This window comes from Bos grunniens, chromosome 4 (genome assembly GCF_055505025.1).
Source record: "Bos grunniens cultivar Pamir isolate PY7600 chromosome 4, Bosgru_T2T1.0, whole genome shotgun sequence".
NCBI lineage: Eukaryota > Metazoa > Chordata > Mammalia > Artiodactyla > Bovidae > Bos > Bos grunniens.
Window position 1 is genome coordinate 23244239 of NC_141168.1, and position 17797 is coordinate 23262035.

The window sequence follows — 17797 nt, forward strand, 5'->3', positions numbered from 1 at the left end:
TTTAAAATGGTACCAGCACATAGTGAGGGCTCAATACACATTAGCTAGTATTATAATTATACTTTTGTTGTTCATTTAAACACTGTAGAAAGGAAAGGTTAGGAACGAGAGAACTTTGCCATTAAGAAAACAAAAAGATTAACAAAAGCCACAAATCAGAGGGAAAAAGTCAGACCCGAGCTTGTAGAAAGCAAATGCCCTTTTCTATTTATTGGTAAGACAGTCTTCCACAGAGCTACCCATTTGGCTAATCATCAGTGAACTCTATGTAAAGTGCATTATGCTAAGTACAGGGTAGACAAAAATAGGTAAGACATAGTCCTTGCCCTTAACGACCTACCATACAAACAAAAGCAACTATATTCCTGTGAAATACACGCAGCTTATGGAAATAAATTTACTCATGTTAAGCATTAATACTACAATGAATATATAATATTTCATTTTTTTAAAAAATAAGGTAAGTATCTAATCACCTAGGGCATTCAGAAACTCGATGAAATTTGAGCCACGTCTTAAAGAATAAATCATTTTCCAAGTAGGAAGGATAAAGATTAGGTTTAAAGAAATGTATGGTAAGAGCACTGCTTTAAAAAGCAACCAGAAGCTGACAGTCAGAAGTACAACTAACAAATACATGTAGTGTCGCTGAAGGAGTCCATTACTAAGCATTATTATTATAAATGACATAAATTGAAACTTTAATAAATGAGAGATAGCCTGTTCACAATATTACAACTGTGAAAGACAATATTACAAAGAAGACACTCTCCTAAATTTAATCAAAATGTCATCATGTTGGGACTTCTCCGGCAGTCCAGTGGTTAAGTTTCCACACTTCCTATGCAAGGGACATGGGGTTCCATCCCTGGTAGCAATCTACAATCCCACATGCTGCAGAGCATGGCCAATGGAACCTGACAAGCGGATACTAAAATTCCTATGCAAGAGTAAAATAACAAACATGTGAAGATAAACAATAAATGTGTAAAGAGTAAAATTAAAAAATAAAATGTGTCAAGAATAGCATAGTTCTGAATAGCAAAGTGAGGGAATGTCTTCACCTGCTATTAAGATATATTTTAAAATTATAGTAATTAAAACAGCATGGTTTTGGTGCAGATACAGACAAGACCAACTAAACAAAATAGAGAGATCAGACACAGACCCATGCACATATGCAAACTTGGTATGTGACCAAGGTGGAATTATAAACCAGCAGGAAATGAATTCAATAAATGGCTTGAGCCAAGCAGCTATACTGAAGGTAAAATCAGATCTCTAGTTCATGCCATATACATTTTAAGTGGATTAAAGACAACAGTATAAGAAATTCTCTTTGTGACAGTGGGATAAAAAAAAATAAATTTCTCAAAAGAAGTCACATAACAAAGGAAAAAAAGACTGTAAAACATTGTTGAATTAAATTTTAAAACTGTTTAATAAAAGACACCATAAACAAAAAGATACTACCAACTGGGAAAAGATATTTACAATCCATCTAACAAAAAATTAGTATCCAGAGTGAAGAACTACAAACAGAAAAAAAGAGGAACTTCTGAGAATTATCTCTCTCACCTTCACTCATTTCTAGAGGTGACTGCCCTTTCTTCTCAACCAACTCCCCACATCTCCCATGTCCCTCAATCACATAGTTTTACTTAGAATTGACAATCACAGTATCCAAGGTGACCAATAGATCCTATGCTATTTCTGAATTAGAAGATTATTTTCCTCTGCAAAGCTGGAAATTGTAAGATAATAGCTTACAAACCTTTTTCCCCAAACACCAAAACTCTGCCCACATGTGGAAGAAAGTCTATAGAAAAAAAATTTTTTAATGCAGGAAGACCATATAGATGGCCTTCAACATAGATGCCTGTTCTTTTAGCAGACTGGCTACATGGGTAAAGCAATTCTCTTACCTAACCTAGCTAGAGCTGAATTTCTGCAACTTAGAACTAAGAATTTACAGAATATTTAATGAGGTCCTTAAGAAAATAAGTTCAAAAAAAATATATGGTATCATTAATTAGCTCTTAAATAAATTAGCCCTTGAGGAATAAAGGCTAGTCCTAAAATCTGAAATCCTAAAATGAACATAACACCAAAATAAACATTAACAACCTATTTTTAATATATGGCACTAACTTAAAAACAGGCCCAGTACAAAAAATCATGGTTCCAATAGACGTATACATGCTACACAAATATATATATATATATATGTATATATAAGCTTATCCATTCTGATTGCTGAGTCTTGAATATTTAGTACATATATGCCTTCCTGAGTTTCCCAGGTGGCTCAGTGGATAAAGAATCCACCTGCCAATGCAGGAGAGGCAGGAGACGTGGGTTCGATCCCTATATTAGGAAGATCCCCTAGAAGGGGCAACCCACTCCAGTGTTCTTGCCTGGAGAATCTCACGGACAGAGGAGCCTGGCGGGCTACAGTCCATGGGGTCACAAAGAGTCTAACGTGACTGAAGCGCTGGGCCTTGCATGCACGCATGCCATCCTAACATAAACCAACAGTAAGGCTGAGAGGTGAGTAAATTTTTTATTGGACACCATATAGTCATTATTAAGGAAGATGACACTATAAAGATACTAAAAATAACCAATTATTTTGCCACTCTGAAGAAAAGACCATAATTAACCTCCTTCCACTGTGGAAAATCACTATCACATAACCAGGTTTTAATATATGAGAGAATATCATGGCACATCTCATCTCTTGGTTATCAAGTTTCCTTTAAACCTTAAGACAGACTTCGAGCAAAATTCTTCTTGAAAGTCAGAATGAATTAGAACCACTTAGAGGATTTAACCTGTTTTGCTCCCACTAATTCCTCTCAGTGTTTTGGGTTTTTTTCTTCCCAGAGTTGCAGGCAATCTAATTTGTTGAAACAAAGATAAGGGACCTTCACCTATCGTGGAAAAGAAAATCCAAATACAGTCCATCTGCTTCTGAGAGTTTCTGTCATCCCCAGACAACTGTGAGAAGGATACAGGGGAGTTGGTGTGGGAGGAGGAGGTAGAATAAGCAGCTCCCATTCAGAGCCACAGGCCCTGGAAGGTTAAGGTTTTTAGGAAGCAAGATTTGTTTTTTGTTTTTTTTTTATTCATTATCCTCTCAGCCACGTGTACCACCAGCTGCAACCCTCTCTTGAATTTTCACTTCTAATTCAGAAAGTAGCAGAGAGGACGAAGATACAGGCTAAAGGCTAGTCTGTGGCATACTTCTGCTGGACAAAGTAACTTCCAGAATTATTCCCCTGAAAATTATTTTGTTTCTTATCAACTTAAAGGAAAAAAACAAAAACAAAACCCTAAACATTCTTTCACAGAATTTGTGCAACCTACAGTTCAGAAATCTCGAAAAGTTCTGTCTCATGCAGATTTCATTCTTCAAAATGGGGTTCATTAATCATCTTCCTCTGACACTCCAACTAACACCTCTCATCACCATTCATGACAGGTCCTGGTTTCTCACCATCATACTTCTTGCCACTGTTCCCAAGGCAGACGACGTAAATAACCATAGCCTACCACTGCAAACATTGAAACCAGGAAGAGAACCAGGCAGGCTTCACCTGCAAGGGCTCATGAATGCCCAGAGGGCAGCTTGTCATGTGCTTCGAGAGGGACAGAATTCAGAGGGAACAGAAGGAAGCACTCTTCTATCTGAGCAGAAACACCCAGGAGTGTGGGCTGTGCTCTTACCAGCATGTCGGTGGCACTGAGATAGTGCTTGCTGGCCATGCACTGTTCCAGCTTTTGAGGCACTTGCTTGATATTCTCGATTTCATCCAGTAGGTTCAGAACATGCTTATGTTCAATTCCTTCAATCCACAGCTTCCGAAGCTCATCTCGTTTGCAGTGCAATAGCATCTTGCATGAAAGCAGATTCTCTTTCACCTGGAACAGAACAGTTTCCATCTTGGGTCAGTGCAAAGTCTTGCCAGACTAAACCTACAGTGTGGTTTGTATTCTTCACCATTACCGCTGTAAGTAACAGTCCGTAGTTCTCACTGCCACCCGTTTTCCTGAGGCTAATCTACATGTGGAATTCTAATCCTGATTAACACACAGATTCACTTGCTTAGGTCTCCACTTCTCTGTATTCTCCTTCCTGTGAGATGAGAGAATTACTCCTAACCAACCTCTGAGTAATCTAGAAAAATATTACTCAGGCTACAAAGCACTCTGAAAATAGGATGTTCCACACCTAAATTAGGATGTCTAAAAGGGAGTGACTAATTTAAGAGACCACGCTATTAATCCTTCTCCATTCTTTCTGGCATATTTCCTATTCAGCTGATGAGTCACCTGGCTCATCCTTCAAGGTCTAAAACTTCAGCTGAATTTTATAACCAAGGAACTGGACGTTCATCTCAACTGACTAAAATGAAAGTAAAGTCAGCTTCCAGGAGAGTAGACATAGCCGGAGGCACTCATGAAATAACAGAATTAAAACATGCCAAGAATTTTTTGCCATGTATTCTGATTTTTAGATATTAAATAAGACGGTTGCCAGCATTCTCATAGATCTGCCCAGTTTGGCACCAGCATCGGTAAGCAAAGCTTGACAACGAAGGAGGAGAAGAGGAGCAGGGAGGGGTAGACACAGTGTTCAGGATAAGTGTCTTTCCACTTCCTACCCTAATTAAAAATTTTTATTTTTATAGCATGATACAGTAAAAATCATGAGCTTTCACAATTTACAGAACTACTTTTATATACTCTTGATATTCTTTTATATCTGTCTTTATTTAAGTTAGAATTTCGTATTTGTTTACAGTTTTGGCTTTCTGTTTGAGGTACATGAAGGGATATCACTTGAGCTTTAGCAAATGCATACATATCTGCATAATTCAAACCCTCATTAATGTATAGGACATTCCCATCACTCTAGAAAGTCTACCATGTTTGTAACAATTAAAGTATCTTCTTCTACAATATTTAGTGTCGTGACACACAGACTCGCTATTTTTTTTGATGATTATAAAACTAAATTTTAACATCTTTCCAAAAAACATGGAAAATAGGATAAATGAATGCTAAAATTAGAAGGTATCTTGAGACAGTATCTAATCCAATCCTGCAACTTAAGGACAACTTTTATCCTTTTTAAAATCATACTTTTATCAAACTCTCCAATGTAAAAAGAGCCCTAAGTGAGGGCACTCTCATCTCTCCTGATAAGCACAGTAGAATGACTTAGCTTTTGAGGGAGTGATAGACCTCTTTAACAATCTGGCAAAGAAGTTTCTAAGGAACCTAATTCTTCCTGCAATCCCAAAGAGATGGCAAAATAACCCCTTCTTAGCATGAAATACTAAGACAAGAGAGAACAGAGAGGAGGGAATAGCAAGATGGCAGGAAATACTTGGAAACTGACAAGAAGATGGACGGCATCAAGTGGGGTTTGTTAAGACTGAAAAGGAAGCACCAAGAATTCAAGGTGGAGGGACTTCCCTCGTGGTTCACTGATTGAGACTCAATGCTCCCAGTGCAGGGATTGTGGGTTTGATCTTTGGTTGGGGAACTAAAAGCCTACATGCCACAAAGTGCAGCCAAAAAACTTAGCCAGCAGACCCATAGGTAGCAATTTATCAAAAAAACAAACAAAAAAAAAGTACACAGCTGAAAGTATTTTGAGTCCTCAAACATCTTCATCAAACCACACAGATGTGTAATTCCCTCCCCTCAACCCTGGCCAAATAGGTTTACAATCTGAAGAAACTGAACTATAAAGAATCTGGACCAGGAAATGTCAGCCAACTGGGAGGAGGGAGGCACGCACTGAGCAGGAAACAGGAAGATGGGGTCAAACTGGACCCACCAACAAGGAAGGTCCTCAGCCCTCTCTGGACCCTCAACCTCCTTGCTGGGTTGGCTCCAGTAATACTCAGCTTGACTCTGAGCCCCGATACGGGAAACATATGGCTCTCCCCTGGGAAAAACAACCAACTGAAAAGACCTATAAATGGTGACATTTGAAGCTCCAGCAAGGAAACTGTTGGGTCCCTACCCAATCATCACAAGACAAGTCCCACCACATGCTCTGAGCTGTGCAGTACACCTCCCTCCCCCACCCATGGAGCCAGCCAAGGATCACCATACAGTCAAGGAAAGCCTGTAATATGGAAGACAGGTAAAAGAAAAAGGTGCTGAGTGGAGCAGGGAAACAGAAACTAAGGGAGGAAAAAGAAATTTTTGAAATCTATGATGAGTATCCCTTGGGGGGAAAAGATATTACATCAATGAAACAAGAATAGGATGCTATTAAAAAAAAAAAAAAACTCAGAGAATGAAAACCAGCTCTTGGAAATTATAAGTATGATAGGAAAAAAAAAATCCAATAAACATTAAAAGAGACTCTTGAAATCTCCAAAGAGTAAGACACAGAAAAACAAAGGAAGGAAAATAGATGAGAAAAGAAAATTGTGTGATTGCTCCAACAGGTCCAAATAAGGATACCAGGGGAAGAAAAATGAGAGGGGAGAAAAAAAAAAAAAAAAGATAAAATGTTCCAGAGCAAAAGATACGAATTTTCCAACTGCAAAGGCATGCCAAGTGTTCAAGACAATGGAATGAAAAAAGACCAAAGCCAGGGCACCTTATCCTGACTTGTAAGAACACAAAGATACAGTTCTAAAAGCTTTCAAAGGAAGAAAAAATAAAAAACCCACACAAAGGATTGTAAATCAGAACATATCTCAATAGGAATGTTAAAAGCCACAAGACAAAGGAATAATATTTCTTCAAAATCTTAAGAAGTCTTTCCCAGAAAAACTTTCAATCAAGTGTGAAGAAAAAAATAAAGACACTTTCAGACATGCAAGCTCTCAAAAAGACAGACCTCATTTGTGCTGTATCTCACCAACTACTGAAGGATACACTCCATCAATTAAGAGGAAAACGAGAACATACACAGGATCCAGCAAAGGGGGACACTGATGCAAAACAAACACAAGTGATTCTCCAGTCATTGACTCCAAGGAAAACAACAAAGATACCACACAAACAAAACAGTATGCTGGATGGCTTCAGTGCACACATTTATGTCATTATAATAAAACAAGCTAAGATCATGGCATCCGGTCCCATCACTTCATGGCAAATAGATGGGGAAACAATGGAAACAGTGTCAGACTTTATTCTGGGGGCTCCAACATCACGGCAGATGGTGACTGCAGCCATGAAATTAAAAGATACTTACTCCTTGGAAGGAAAGTTATGACCAACCTAGATAGCACATTCAAAAGCAGAGACATTACTTTGCCCACAAAGATCCATCTAGTCAAAGCTATGGTTTTTTTAGTAGTTATGTATGGATGTGAGAGGTGGACTATAAAGAAGGCTGAGCGCCGAAGAATTGATGCTTTTGAACTGTGGTGTTGGAGAAGACTCTTGAGAGTCCCTTGGACTGCAAGGAGATCCAACCAGTCCATCCTACAGAAGATCAGTCCTGGGTGTTCATTGGAAGGACTGAGGTTGAAGCTGAAACTCCAATACTTTGGCCACCTGATGCAAAGAGCTGACTCATTTGAAAAGACCCTGATGCTAAGAAAGATCGAGGGCAGGAGGAGAAGGGCTGACAGAGGATGAGATGGTTGGATGGCATCATCAACTCAATGGACATGAGTTTGGGTAGACTCCGGGAGTTCGTGATGGACAGGGAGGCCTGGCGTGCTGCAGTTCGTGGGGTCGCAAAGAGTCAGACAGAACTGAGCAACTGAACTGAACTGAATAAAATAAGCACCAGTTATTTAACCAAAAACTAGGATACAACTATACAGAAAGGATGAGGGAAGATGAGGTGAGATGGGTGAACTAAATTGAGGGGGGAAACCATAACTGGAACCTCATATACAATGTCTTAGAGAAAGAAATGGCTACCTGCTCTGCTATTCTTGGCAGAAGAATTCCACGGACAGATGAGGCTGGTGGGCTACAGGCCGTGGGACCCCAAAGAGTTGCACATGACTGAGCAACTAACACATATAATGTCTAAAATAGAAAAATCCAGAAAAGTAGTATAAGCTTACTACTTAGAAATATAGAAATACAAATATCTGGGGGGAAAAATGAAAGAAATTTCATACTGAAGTATGAAATTAGTTTTATGGTAGGATGAGGTAGGGAAGAGCTGGTTTTTAATCAGTATTTGTGATTTTATTTGACTTTTTAAAACACATTTCTCAAGGCCATTCCTAGATCCCTCTAGGAGTTCTTGGTCCCTGGGTTAAGAACTCTAGCTATTAAATCCATTCTATTTTAAATCTTAGTTGAAATCTATCAAAATCTAATTTCCGATATTCTGCTCATATCACCTTGGTTCTATATGTCTCAGCTTTTTCCTCTGTGTGTAATGGTTACTATGGCAACAGTTAAAAATAAATTTTATGTCATACAACACCCAACTAGGCTCTTGATCAAGAGAGTGAGAGATAAACTTACAGTGTTGTCAGTAAAGCTTGGCAAACTCCTTTCTGATTGGAAAAAGACCATTATGGCATTTCATACAGGATATATACAATGTAATCTGCTCACTCCTCATTTTTGCTTACTAAATGGAGGAAAAATAAAAAGGAAGGTAGGATGTGTGGCTGGGTTTGGGGGCAGGAGAGATGGCATCAGGCTGTGTGGAAAATGAACATCACCAAAATGATTCCCTAAGTTGAATTTAGCCAAAGATGCAGACATAAGAAGCTACAAGAACTTTTAAAACTAAATTGCCCTGAGGCTTCAGCTTTTTGATCAGAAAGTCACAGTTATAAAGAAATGTTCTTTTAAAACTTGGGGTGATGGGGGGAATACCAGTCAGCAATAAAAGGGAAGAAACATGAATTTCAACATTAAGGCTGAGCAAAGGAAGCCAGACGCAAGAGTGTATATTCTGACGTTCCAGAAGAAACAAAAATATATGCAAATAGATTTCAAATCAGTATTTGACGCAGGATGAGGTGGGCGGGGGGGGGGGGGGTGGTTATTGCCTGTAAAGAAGCAGAAGAGAACTCTCTGAGACAATGGAAATACATTCAAGGATATATAGGTTTGGCAAAACTCATTGAACTGTACTCTAAAAATAATGCACTTTACTGTATGCAAACTCTAGCTCAATAGATAAAATTTTTGAAATAGGGAGGGGAGAAACAAGGCTATATCCAGCAGTGAATAATGGCACCTTTTAAATGTAAGAAAGATACCATATTCCACCTAAGCCTTTATTTCTCAAATGCCTGTTCTTTTAGAAATGTGGTGACAGCATTTTAATTCCATTCTGATTTATCAAGATAGCCAAGATTCAAAAATTCTGTTACTCTGTTTCTTCCTTAAATAAATCCATGAAGAGTCAAGCTTTTGAAATCGTGACATCAAAACCCAAGTAAAGAAACTCTTCCTCAAACACAAGTTTCCTCTGCTTCCTTAGAATTTTAGTAAGGTTATAGTTGCTCCAAATTACCTGCTGAATAGAAATGAATGAATTTCATTAGCAGGAATTTCAGTTTCAATAAATGGTTAAGAACTAAGTCACTTTAATTAGAGACTACTAGAAAAAGAGAAAATAAAGAACACAGGGCCCAACAGGTCATTGTGAATAGATATGTGAGATACAGAAAGCAGAAAAAAAATATATATATATGTATCTCAAGATTTTGCAGCCCTGCCTTGGGAAAGATCAAGAGAGGAGGAAACAAACCAGGACCTCTGAACAACACGGTGGGAGCATCTGACAGAGCAGGATGCTGATGGAGGCATGGGGGAGGTGGGGGGGGCCTTAACTTTAAAGTCTTAAAACCAGAAAAGCATTGAACTTGGATTAAGTATAAGATAAGGCGAGGAGGGGAAGGCCTTTGAGTGTACGCATTGCATTATCTGTAATAAAGTCCAACAAATGTGCAAGCACCTCACTGATTCTGTAGACCAGACATACCCTGCAAAATTCCCTATGAACAAGGGAATTCTAGCAATTCCCTTTGCTAGAATTTTTTGCTAGGTAAATGGAAATCTTGCAATCAACACTATTCTTATTTCTAAAAGTATCACATTTTCTCTTTTTTGTAGTAAAAACAAACCTATATACAAGAATTTTTATGGGAATCCTCCTTACTTGTGTCCAACCCACTTCTTCCACAGTCTTATAGATAGTATCTCAAAAGAATGAGTTTCAGAAACACTACTTACTGCTCTGCTTAAAAGCCCTTTGGAACTAAAGATCTTTTTTAAATTACACTCAAACTTACTTTCCATGCTTTTTGCCCTAGTTTTTTCAGCTTCCAATTTAAGGACTTAAGTTCTGAGAGGCTCCACTCAACCCTTTCTAAAGGCAACACCATCCTTCTGAGTTGCTGAGTCTGGATACAGAACACAAATAGAGATACAGTTAAACTTAATGAAAAGGTTCCCTTGTAGTTCCTGTGACCACATTCATGACCCAGACTACTGCCTAGATTTTCAATGATGCTATCTCATTCTTGCCCACATTTCTAGATTTTTTCCCTTTCTCATACGAGCAGCTAGGGTTTTCTATCTTACATCTGGGCTTAAAATAACTTCCTACCAAAATCATCTTATTCTCCTGTGACTTTCTTTTTTATATTAACTAAGGTTATGCTTTGCTCTAATTCCACCATTCAATGTATACTTTCATATAAAAAGTCACAAAATTATTTTATGTAAATGTTAAATAATGAATGTTACATTACTCAGTGATTAAGCCCTAACAACTTCACTTTAATATTCACATATGGTTATTTCCAATTACAGGCAAGAAAAATGATTTAACAGCTTGGTTCAGCACCAACAGAATAGCCAAAATTGGGGCAAAATGTAAAGAGTTTGCACACACATCACAACAGAGGCAATTTTCTGTGTTTTCCCTTCAGCCTCAGTCAGTTTGTCACTCAGTCATGTCCGACTCTTTGTGACCCCATGGACTGCAGCACGCCAGGCCTCCCTGTCCATCACCAACTCCCAGAGTTTACTCAAACTCATTTCCATTGAGTTGGTGATGCCATCCAACCATATCATCTTGTCGTCCCCTTCTCCTCCCACCTTCGATCTTTCCCAGCTTCAGCCTACCTGCTTCCATAAGCATTAGATGAGTACTTAGCATCTTTAAAGAAATCTGGTGTCTTCTCATCTACTTAGTACAGGATGGGAGAAACACTCAAATTCAACTACTACCAACAATCCCTACCCACACAGCCCAAGTCCCCAACTCATATCCATTCATATTCATCTATTCTTGGTGTTGCTATAACAGTCATTATAAGAGACACTGATAGATCCGATAGATTCTGAAGCTTTCTAATGTAGTAACATCTCATTTGTACTCAATAATAATATATACAATGGTAAGAAGACAGCCCAACTATTTTACTTATCCACATAATTGATCTGATCATACATGGCATTTCATTTACACATTTCATCCTGAAAAAACTCCAAATGGGCTTGACTGATATAAAGAAGTTTGGGGCATCTGGAAAGAATCAAATCCATCTGTCAACTCATATATCCTCAAGGACAGAGATTCTACCAACACAAATCCATATGTGAAATACCAAGCTGTAAACAGTGTAAACGGTTCCATGTTCTCAAGCTTTAAAAGGTAACAAAGCATGAATGTGGACATCTTCATCTTCCCTGGCCCCCTATAAAATCTATTCTCAGAGCAGCTAGAGTGGCCCTTTTAAAATGTTAGACACAGCTTGCCATTCTTGTGCTCAAAACCTTAAAATGATTTCCCATCACACTCAAGAGTTCATATGCAAACCTTTACAATGATCGAGACCTCACGTGACGTGACCCACTCTGAGACACCCCAACCTTCAGCCGTCTCCTCTCCCTTCCACTCCCCCCGTCTCCTTTCCACTGTGCTCCAGCTCCAATCTTGCTGCTCCCCCAAATTCCAATCATGTTCTTGCTTCAGGATCTTTCTGTACCTGATATCCCCTCTTCCTGGCGATTCTTTTCCGGGCTCTCCCTCACCTTGTTCTGGTGCTGGCTTGAATATAACCTCAGTGAAGCCCTCCCTGACCATTCTATTCAAAAGAGCAATGCCCTGTTCTTTTTCTTTTTAAGCAAAGCACTTCTTTACCATCTGCTATACTTTCTTACTCATTTATAGCCCGCCTTCTTTGACTAGAAGGTAAACTCCACGAGGACAGGAATTTTTGTCTGTTTTACTCACTTATATATCCCAGGACCCAGAGCAATGCTCAGCACAAACCAGATACTTAATATACAGAGACTAAATCAATGATGCTAAATAGCATCTGTTTTCCTGTGTCTTCCCACTAGCATGTAAGGTCCATGATTGTACAAAGATTGATATTGTCCATTATATGGAAATCTAAAACAGATTTCAGTATCTAAAACACCACCAGCACATAGCTGGCACTCAACAAATATTTACTAAGTGAATCTTCATCCCATTCTTTTGGCAGAGAACAGAAAGAAAATTTCAACTCATATTCACACGTTCTCAACATGTTGCTTGGCTCTGAAATAATATAATCCAATGAGAACTGAATCATCCCCATTTCTACTTTAGAAATATACATACCTTTATTTTGTACATAATCTAAAGTGCAATTAAAAGCCAAAAATGATGGGCAAAGATTAATCAGGAAACATCAGTGTTTCCTTGGTGATAAGGAATGGACTTTCACAGTACAAAATTGTCCAATTATACAATGAAAACAAATTCCCTATCATTTTTCCCCAAAATCTTTCTTCTCCCATGTATCACTAAAGGCTTTCTTAGATAGAGATTTTAGTCCTTTCTTTCTCTTCCCCACATTGAAGCTAACTCATAACACAGAGTTATGTGACATTTACTTGACAACTATCTAATACAATAAACACAAAAATTTTTGTTGTTGTTTCCTTTTGCTCTAAACTCCAGCCTACTTAAAAATGAGGATGGTAAAAAAGACTGTGGCTACTAAAACAAGTGTGAAATCATCAAACTGAGCCTCTCTTTCTCAGTATCAGCAAACACTCTTTGGGCAGAGATGCTATCAACTCAGAAAGATATAAGTCAAGCCAGAAGCCACTGCAGTGCCTCACTGATGATCAGGACAAAGTCCCTCCAGTCAAGCAGACTAATCGTAAAACACAAATACCAAGAGGTCCTTCACCCTTACTGTGATTACCAGAGGCAAAGCCAGCAGGCCGGCAGCTCTATACATTCACTCTCTGACCCCGCTTGAGCTCAGTATACTGGGTCAAAATAGACTACAGTTCGCTCTAAATCTAGGGCGACTGATCTATAGCTTTACCTAGTTGCACACATAAATCCATGGGATGAACTCGCCACTTGTCAAAGCTAAGAATTACAGTATTCCTCTTGAAAATGCCCAGTTAATTTTAAAATGTAGAGAGGTCAGCATATTGCTTCAAAAAATGTTAAGAGCCTACTGATTGTGGAACTGGACTCAAGGCTGAAACTCATATATAACAGCATTCTGAGAAGAATCATTTCGATACCTGCTTACACATCATAATATAAGGTCTAGAAGGCAGGAAAGAAAACATGTGAGAAGATCGGAAGCACAGCCATCCTGGGCAGGTACATCCAGAGAATTCTCGAACCAATAAAATTGCACAGGGCAGCGCTCATCTTCACACGGTTCACGCAGCCCTCGGGCCACAGAGCTGCTTGGGAGTCAGCAGCTGAGTGCTAAGGAGGGGACCCAGCATCAGGCTCCGCGTCTCTCACCCCAGTACCAAACAAGAGGCGACTGGGATGCTGAGATTCTGCAAAATCTCATTTGCGAAGAACTGGGGGAGTCGGGGGAGCAGGGAAGGGTACTGCTTAAAAGATGTCTGAAAACCAGAATTCAAGGACCTCAGAGCAAGAAGACCAGAGTGCAGACCCGAAATTTGAGAACTGAGGAACAGACATAATTCTGCCGGGCAAAGAATCAGTGCTCAGTAAGTGGTAGCAATTGTTATTTATCAGAGAGCTGTCATACAAGGTATTAAAGAAGTGACCCTTGAAATACATAGCCAAGAACCATGTAACTATGATGTGACAGTACACAACCTTTATTTGATCAATTCATCCTTTGGCCAAATATAAAAATACTCCTTATGAACCCACTTTATTCTTTAGGAAGCAAAGATGTGGTACATGGGAACCAAAAGATTTTCAAAGACCAATCACAGAAGAGAAGGGGGGCGGGATGGGGAGTAGGGAAGGATGGAGAGAGTAAAGGAGGAAGGAGAGGAAGAGAGAAGTGAGAAAGAAAAAGCGAAAGAAAAACAGCTCCAAAATACGGAAGACAACTACAAAATGAAAATACACGCTTGTCACTACTGAAAAATATTCAAGAATTTCAGTATTCATAAATACTTTATTATATATTTAAATAATTTGTGAGTTAGATTTTCTCAAAAACTACCAACAAGGTACAATGACTGTGGAGAAAATCACAACCGACTTCAAATGGGGCAACACACTCAAAACCAAATGTTTTCTACATTTTCGACTGCTACAGCAATACACACAATGTGTGACTACATCTGATGCATTAAAACGAGAGCCTCCAACAGTAAAAGGCCCTAGTGTCTTAGAACAGCTCCCTTTTCAGGCTTTCTCAAAAATCGTGGCAGAAGCCAAGGGTCAGATTTAGAGGAGAAAAGAAGCAAGGCCAGCTGCCCTCTGTGATCCTCTGCAGCCTGGGCTAAAAAAAACCTGAATCACTTGTTAAGGTCATTAACCCCACTGCAACACCTGGACCAATGGACGATGTACTAGTCATGGCCATCAGAGGGATGGAGCCGTACCTGCTTTATTTTGTTTCGGGAGTTGGTGATGCGCTCTGTGATGCTCTGGTACGTGCGGATGGCCGTCGTCAGTTCTGTGTAGTGCTGTACGATGAGTTCATCCAGGTCACGGTCACACCTCTCATAGGCTTCTTCGAGGCGCCCCTTCTCGTTTTCTCTGTCTTCAACGTCATCACTGGTAGACAGGGTCCTGTTCAAGACAGAATGTATCAGGCTGAGTCAAACTTAAAAGCTGAAAGTAGAAACAAGTAGAGTTAAGTCAGTGAGAGCACATGCACCTAGGAAATGAAACAAGTTACTAAGGGAAAACATCAAACATTTGCATGGTAAATTCCAGTAGCCTAGTAAGTGGATTTATATGTTTTCTAGATAAGGAATCTTCCCCGTCACTTTTCCCCCGGGCATGATCAGGAAACAGGCAGCGTGAACTCTGTAAGAGCCGGGGCACGTCTCGATTTGTTTGAATGAACCCTAGTACGTGCATGTTCCTTACCAGTGACAAGTCTGACCAATGAGACCTAAGGACTTCAAGGAGTAGTTCCCTTCCAAGCAGATTAACAGGAAGCAGGTTCCTCTTCCCAACACTGGGTATCGTTATACAAAGCTCAGATATTCAGACATTAGCCATGTGATAATCCTGGGAGGAAAAGCCAAGAGGAACACCATGCTACTGCCATCACATCATCGGGCCACTGAAGCGGCCAACCCACAGCAGCCTCGCCCCAGAACTCCTTGATGTCACCTTCACTTGGTCTTTTATAACAGAGCCAAAAGCATACTTACTGTAAAACTGCTTCTACACTGAGGAACTGCCTTCCAAACAGTTCATTCAAATGGCCTGAATTTGGTACAGAGCCCCCAGCGACCCAGAAATAAGGTCATGGTAATTCTAAAAATCCATTACAACAGCAATAATATCAGCTATACTACCAGACCATCCCTGCATTTACTATTCTTCCAACAGCACTAACAAGACTGATATGAATCAACAATAAGCAGTGAATGAGATAGATACACTTATTAAAAATCTTTCAATAACTTAGTTTGATACATGGGCCACAGAGCTTTGTTTCCTCTATTATCCTTCTTGAGTAATTTTTTTTTAATTTAGTATTATAATCAGTAACAAAGAAATCTTTTTCTCTTATCTGTTGGCTGCCGTAATTTCGCTCCATTAAATTCCCTCAGATTTGTCAGCTTATACATTCAGCATACTTTATTTCATTTATCTTTTTTAATTTAGGGAGGGGGTAGTTTAGGCTCTCTGTGATGGATGCAATCAATTATAAAGTCCATCATTAGAACTGCTTTCGGAGATGGTCTGTCAGCAAATCAATCACATATTCCCTTCCAGATTTGTGTAAGCAAACTACTGTAAAACGGTCTTTTCCAAACTGTCATTTAGAGCAAAAGATCTTAATTCATGAGTCACACAATATATAAAACGTTATCTTCCAACTTAGAGGGAGATTCAGCAGGCCAGTCTGATACTAATCTAACCTCTAAAAAGAATTTTGTAAATGTGTTAAGGGATCTCAAGAGATGATGTCCAGCATGAAACGGGGGACAGGAGGGACAGAAATGGAATGAAGGGAAAGGCGACGCTTGGATGGGGAGCGGTACAGGATACACCCAAGGCAACACATTGGGAGCCCAAGACGTGCAGGCAGGCCGTTACCAAGCCAGGTCCTGTGTCCTCCTCTGTCAACTGGTAAGCCTACACCAGACTATCTCGAAGCCTACTTCCAGGAAGAAAACAGCACAGAAGCATTTAGCTAATTAAGTACATCAGAGTAGAGACCTTGGGGTTGGGGGGTGGGGAGGGGGGGGTTGGTTTTAAAGCTAGAGCAACCAACACTACTTGCAATATTTGGGTACAGGGTGGCTGAGCATGTCATCATGTTGTTTGTATGATACATAACTTTGCTCTTTAAATCTGAAACCTTCCAGGCTGTTAATCTAGAGTAAAGCACAATCAGAAAATGCCTTCGATTTATCAACTGTCCCAAAGGGAAGAGTTCCTATTTAACTATTAGTTCCCCCTTTTCACAGCAAACGGCCACAGACTTTTTTCAAAACTACAGTCTGCCATCTTTATAAGGCTTTGCAGGATTTCCTCCCCACCATCTGCAGAAGGAAACATGCCAAGCATTTGACATTATTCACATTTACTAGTACAACTACCACCAAGGAAATGTCGGGGCTGAGCATCAGCTATCTTGGGCATCAGCTATCACTGTAACACATCACCACACATCAGGAACGATTCAGAAAACCGAAAGGGTTACTGAAATGAAGAGGAGAGCAAACTGGGTCTCTAAGCGGGTTTCGGTTCCAATGTTCATTTTCAGAGAAAATATCTGTATAAGGAAATAGCCTGTGCCATGTTTTGCCCCCACATCTGAAATTCATCCTCTAGATGTAAACTGGGCTGAATGACATTCACCTTTAGTCAAAGATTTCTTGCATAAGAGCATTCTGAGAGGACAAAACCATTCAAGTTTTGTTTGTGCTTTGGGGTTTCTTTATGTGCACCATTTTTAAAGTCTTTATTGAATGTTACAATACTGCTTCTGTTTTATGTTTTTTGATCTTGAAGCATGTGGAATCTTACTTCCCCAACCAGGCATTGAACCCACATCGCCTGGATTGGACGTGCAGAGTCTTAACCACTGGATGGCCACAGAAGTCCTTAAAGTGCTTTGTTTTTTAATTAGAGAAAAGGAAAGCAGCAATAATAATAGCCACTAATATCTAGAAGGATGCACATTTTATAGAAAGTATGCTCAATCCACAGGACTGGGTCCTGTTAACATGCTTCCTCTCCCTTTTCACAGATGCCATAGCTGAGATTTAAAACGGTAAATTTGCCCCATCTCACACAATGAGGGTAAGGGCTAGGGTGTGCGTGTATGCTCACTGGCTCACTCGTGTCTGACTCTTTGCAACCCCATGGACTGTAGCCCATGGAATTTCAGACTCC

General features: G+C 39.6%; 1 protein-coding gene across 8 annotated transcripts in view; it reads right to left on the reverse strand.

Moving 5' to 3' along the window:
• EXOC4 (exocyst complex component 4) overlaps nucleotides 1-17797 on the reverse strand; it is an 802504-nt gene that overhangs the window by 764374 nt on the left and 20333 nt on the right. For all 8 annotated transcript variants that reach the window (XM_086395578.1, XM_086395579.1, XM_086395580.1 and 5 more), the window contains 2 exons: nucleotides 14815-15004; nucleotides 3730-3924 (listed from right to left, as the gene is read on the reverse strand). In XM_086395578.1, the coding sequence (XP_086251704.1) occupies nucleotides 3730-3924; nucleotides 14815-15004 (385 nt within the window). The remainder of the gene's footprint in view (nucleotides 1-3729; nucleotides 3925-14814; nucleotides 15005-17797) is intronic.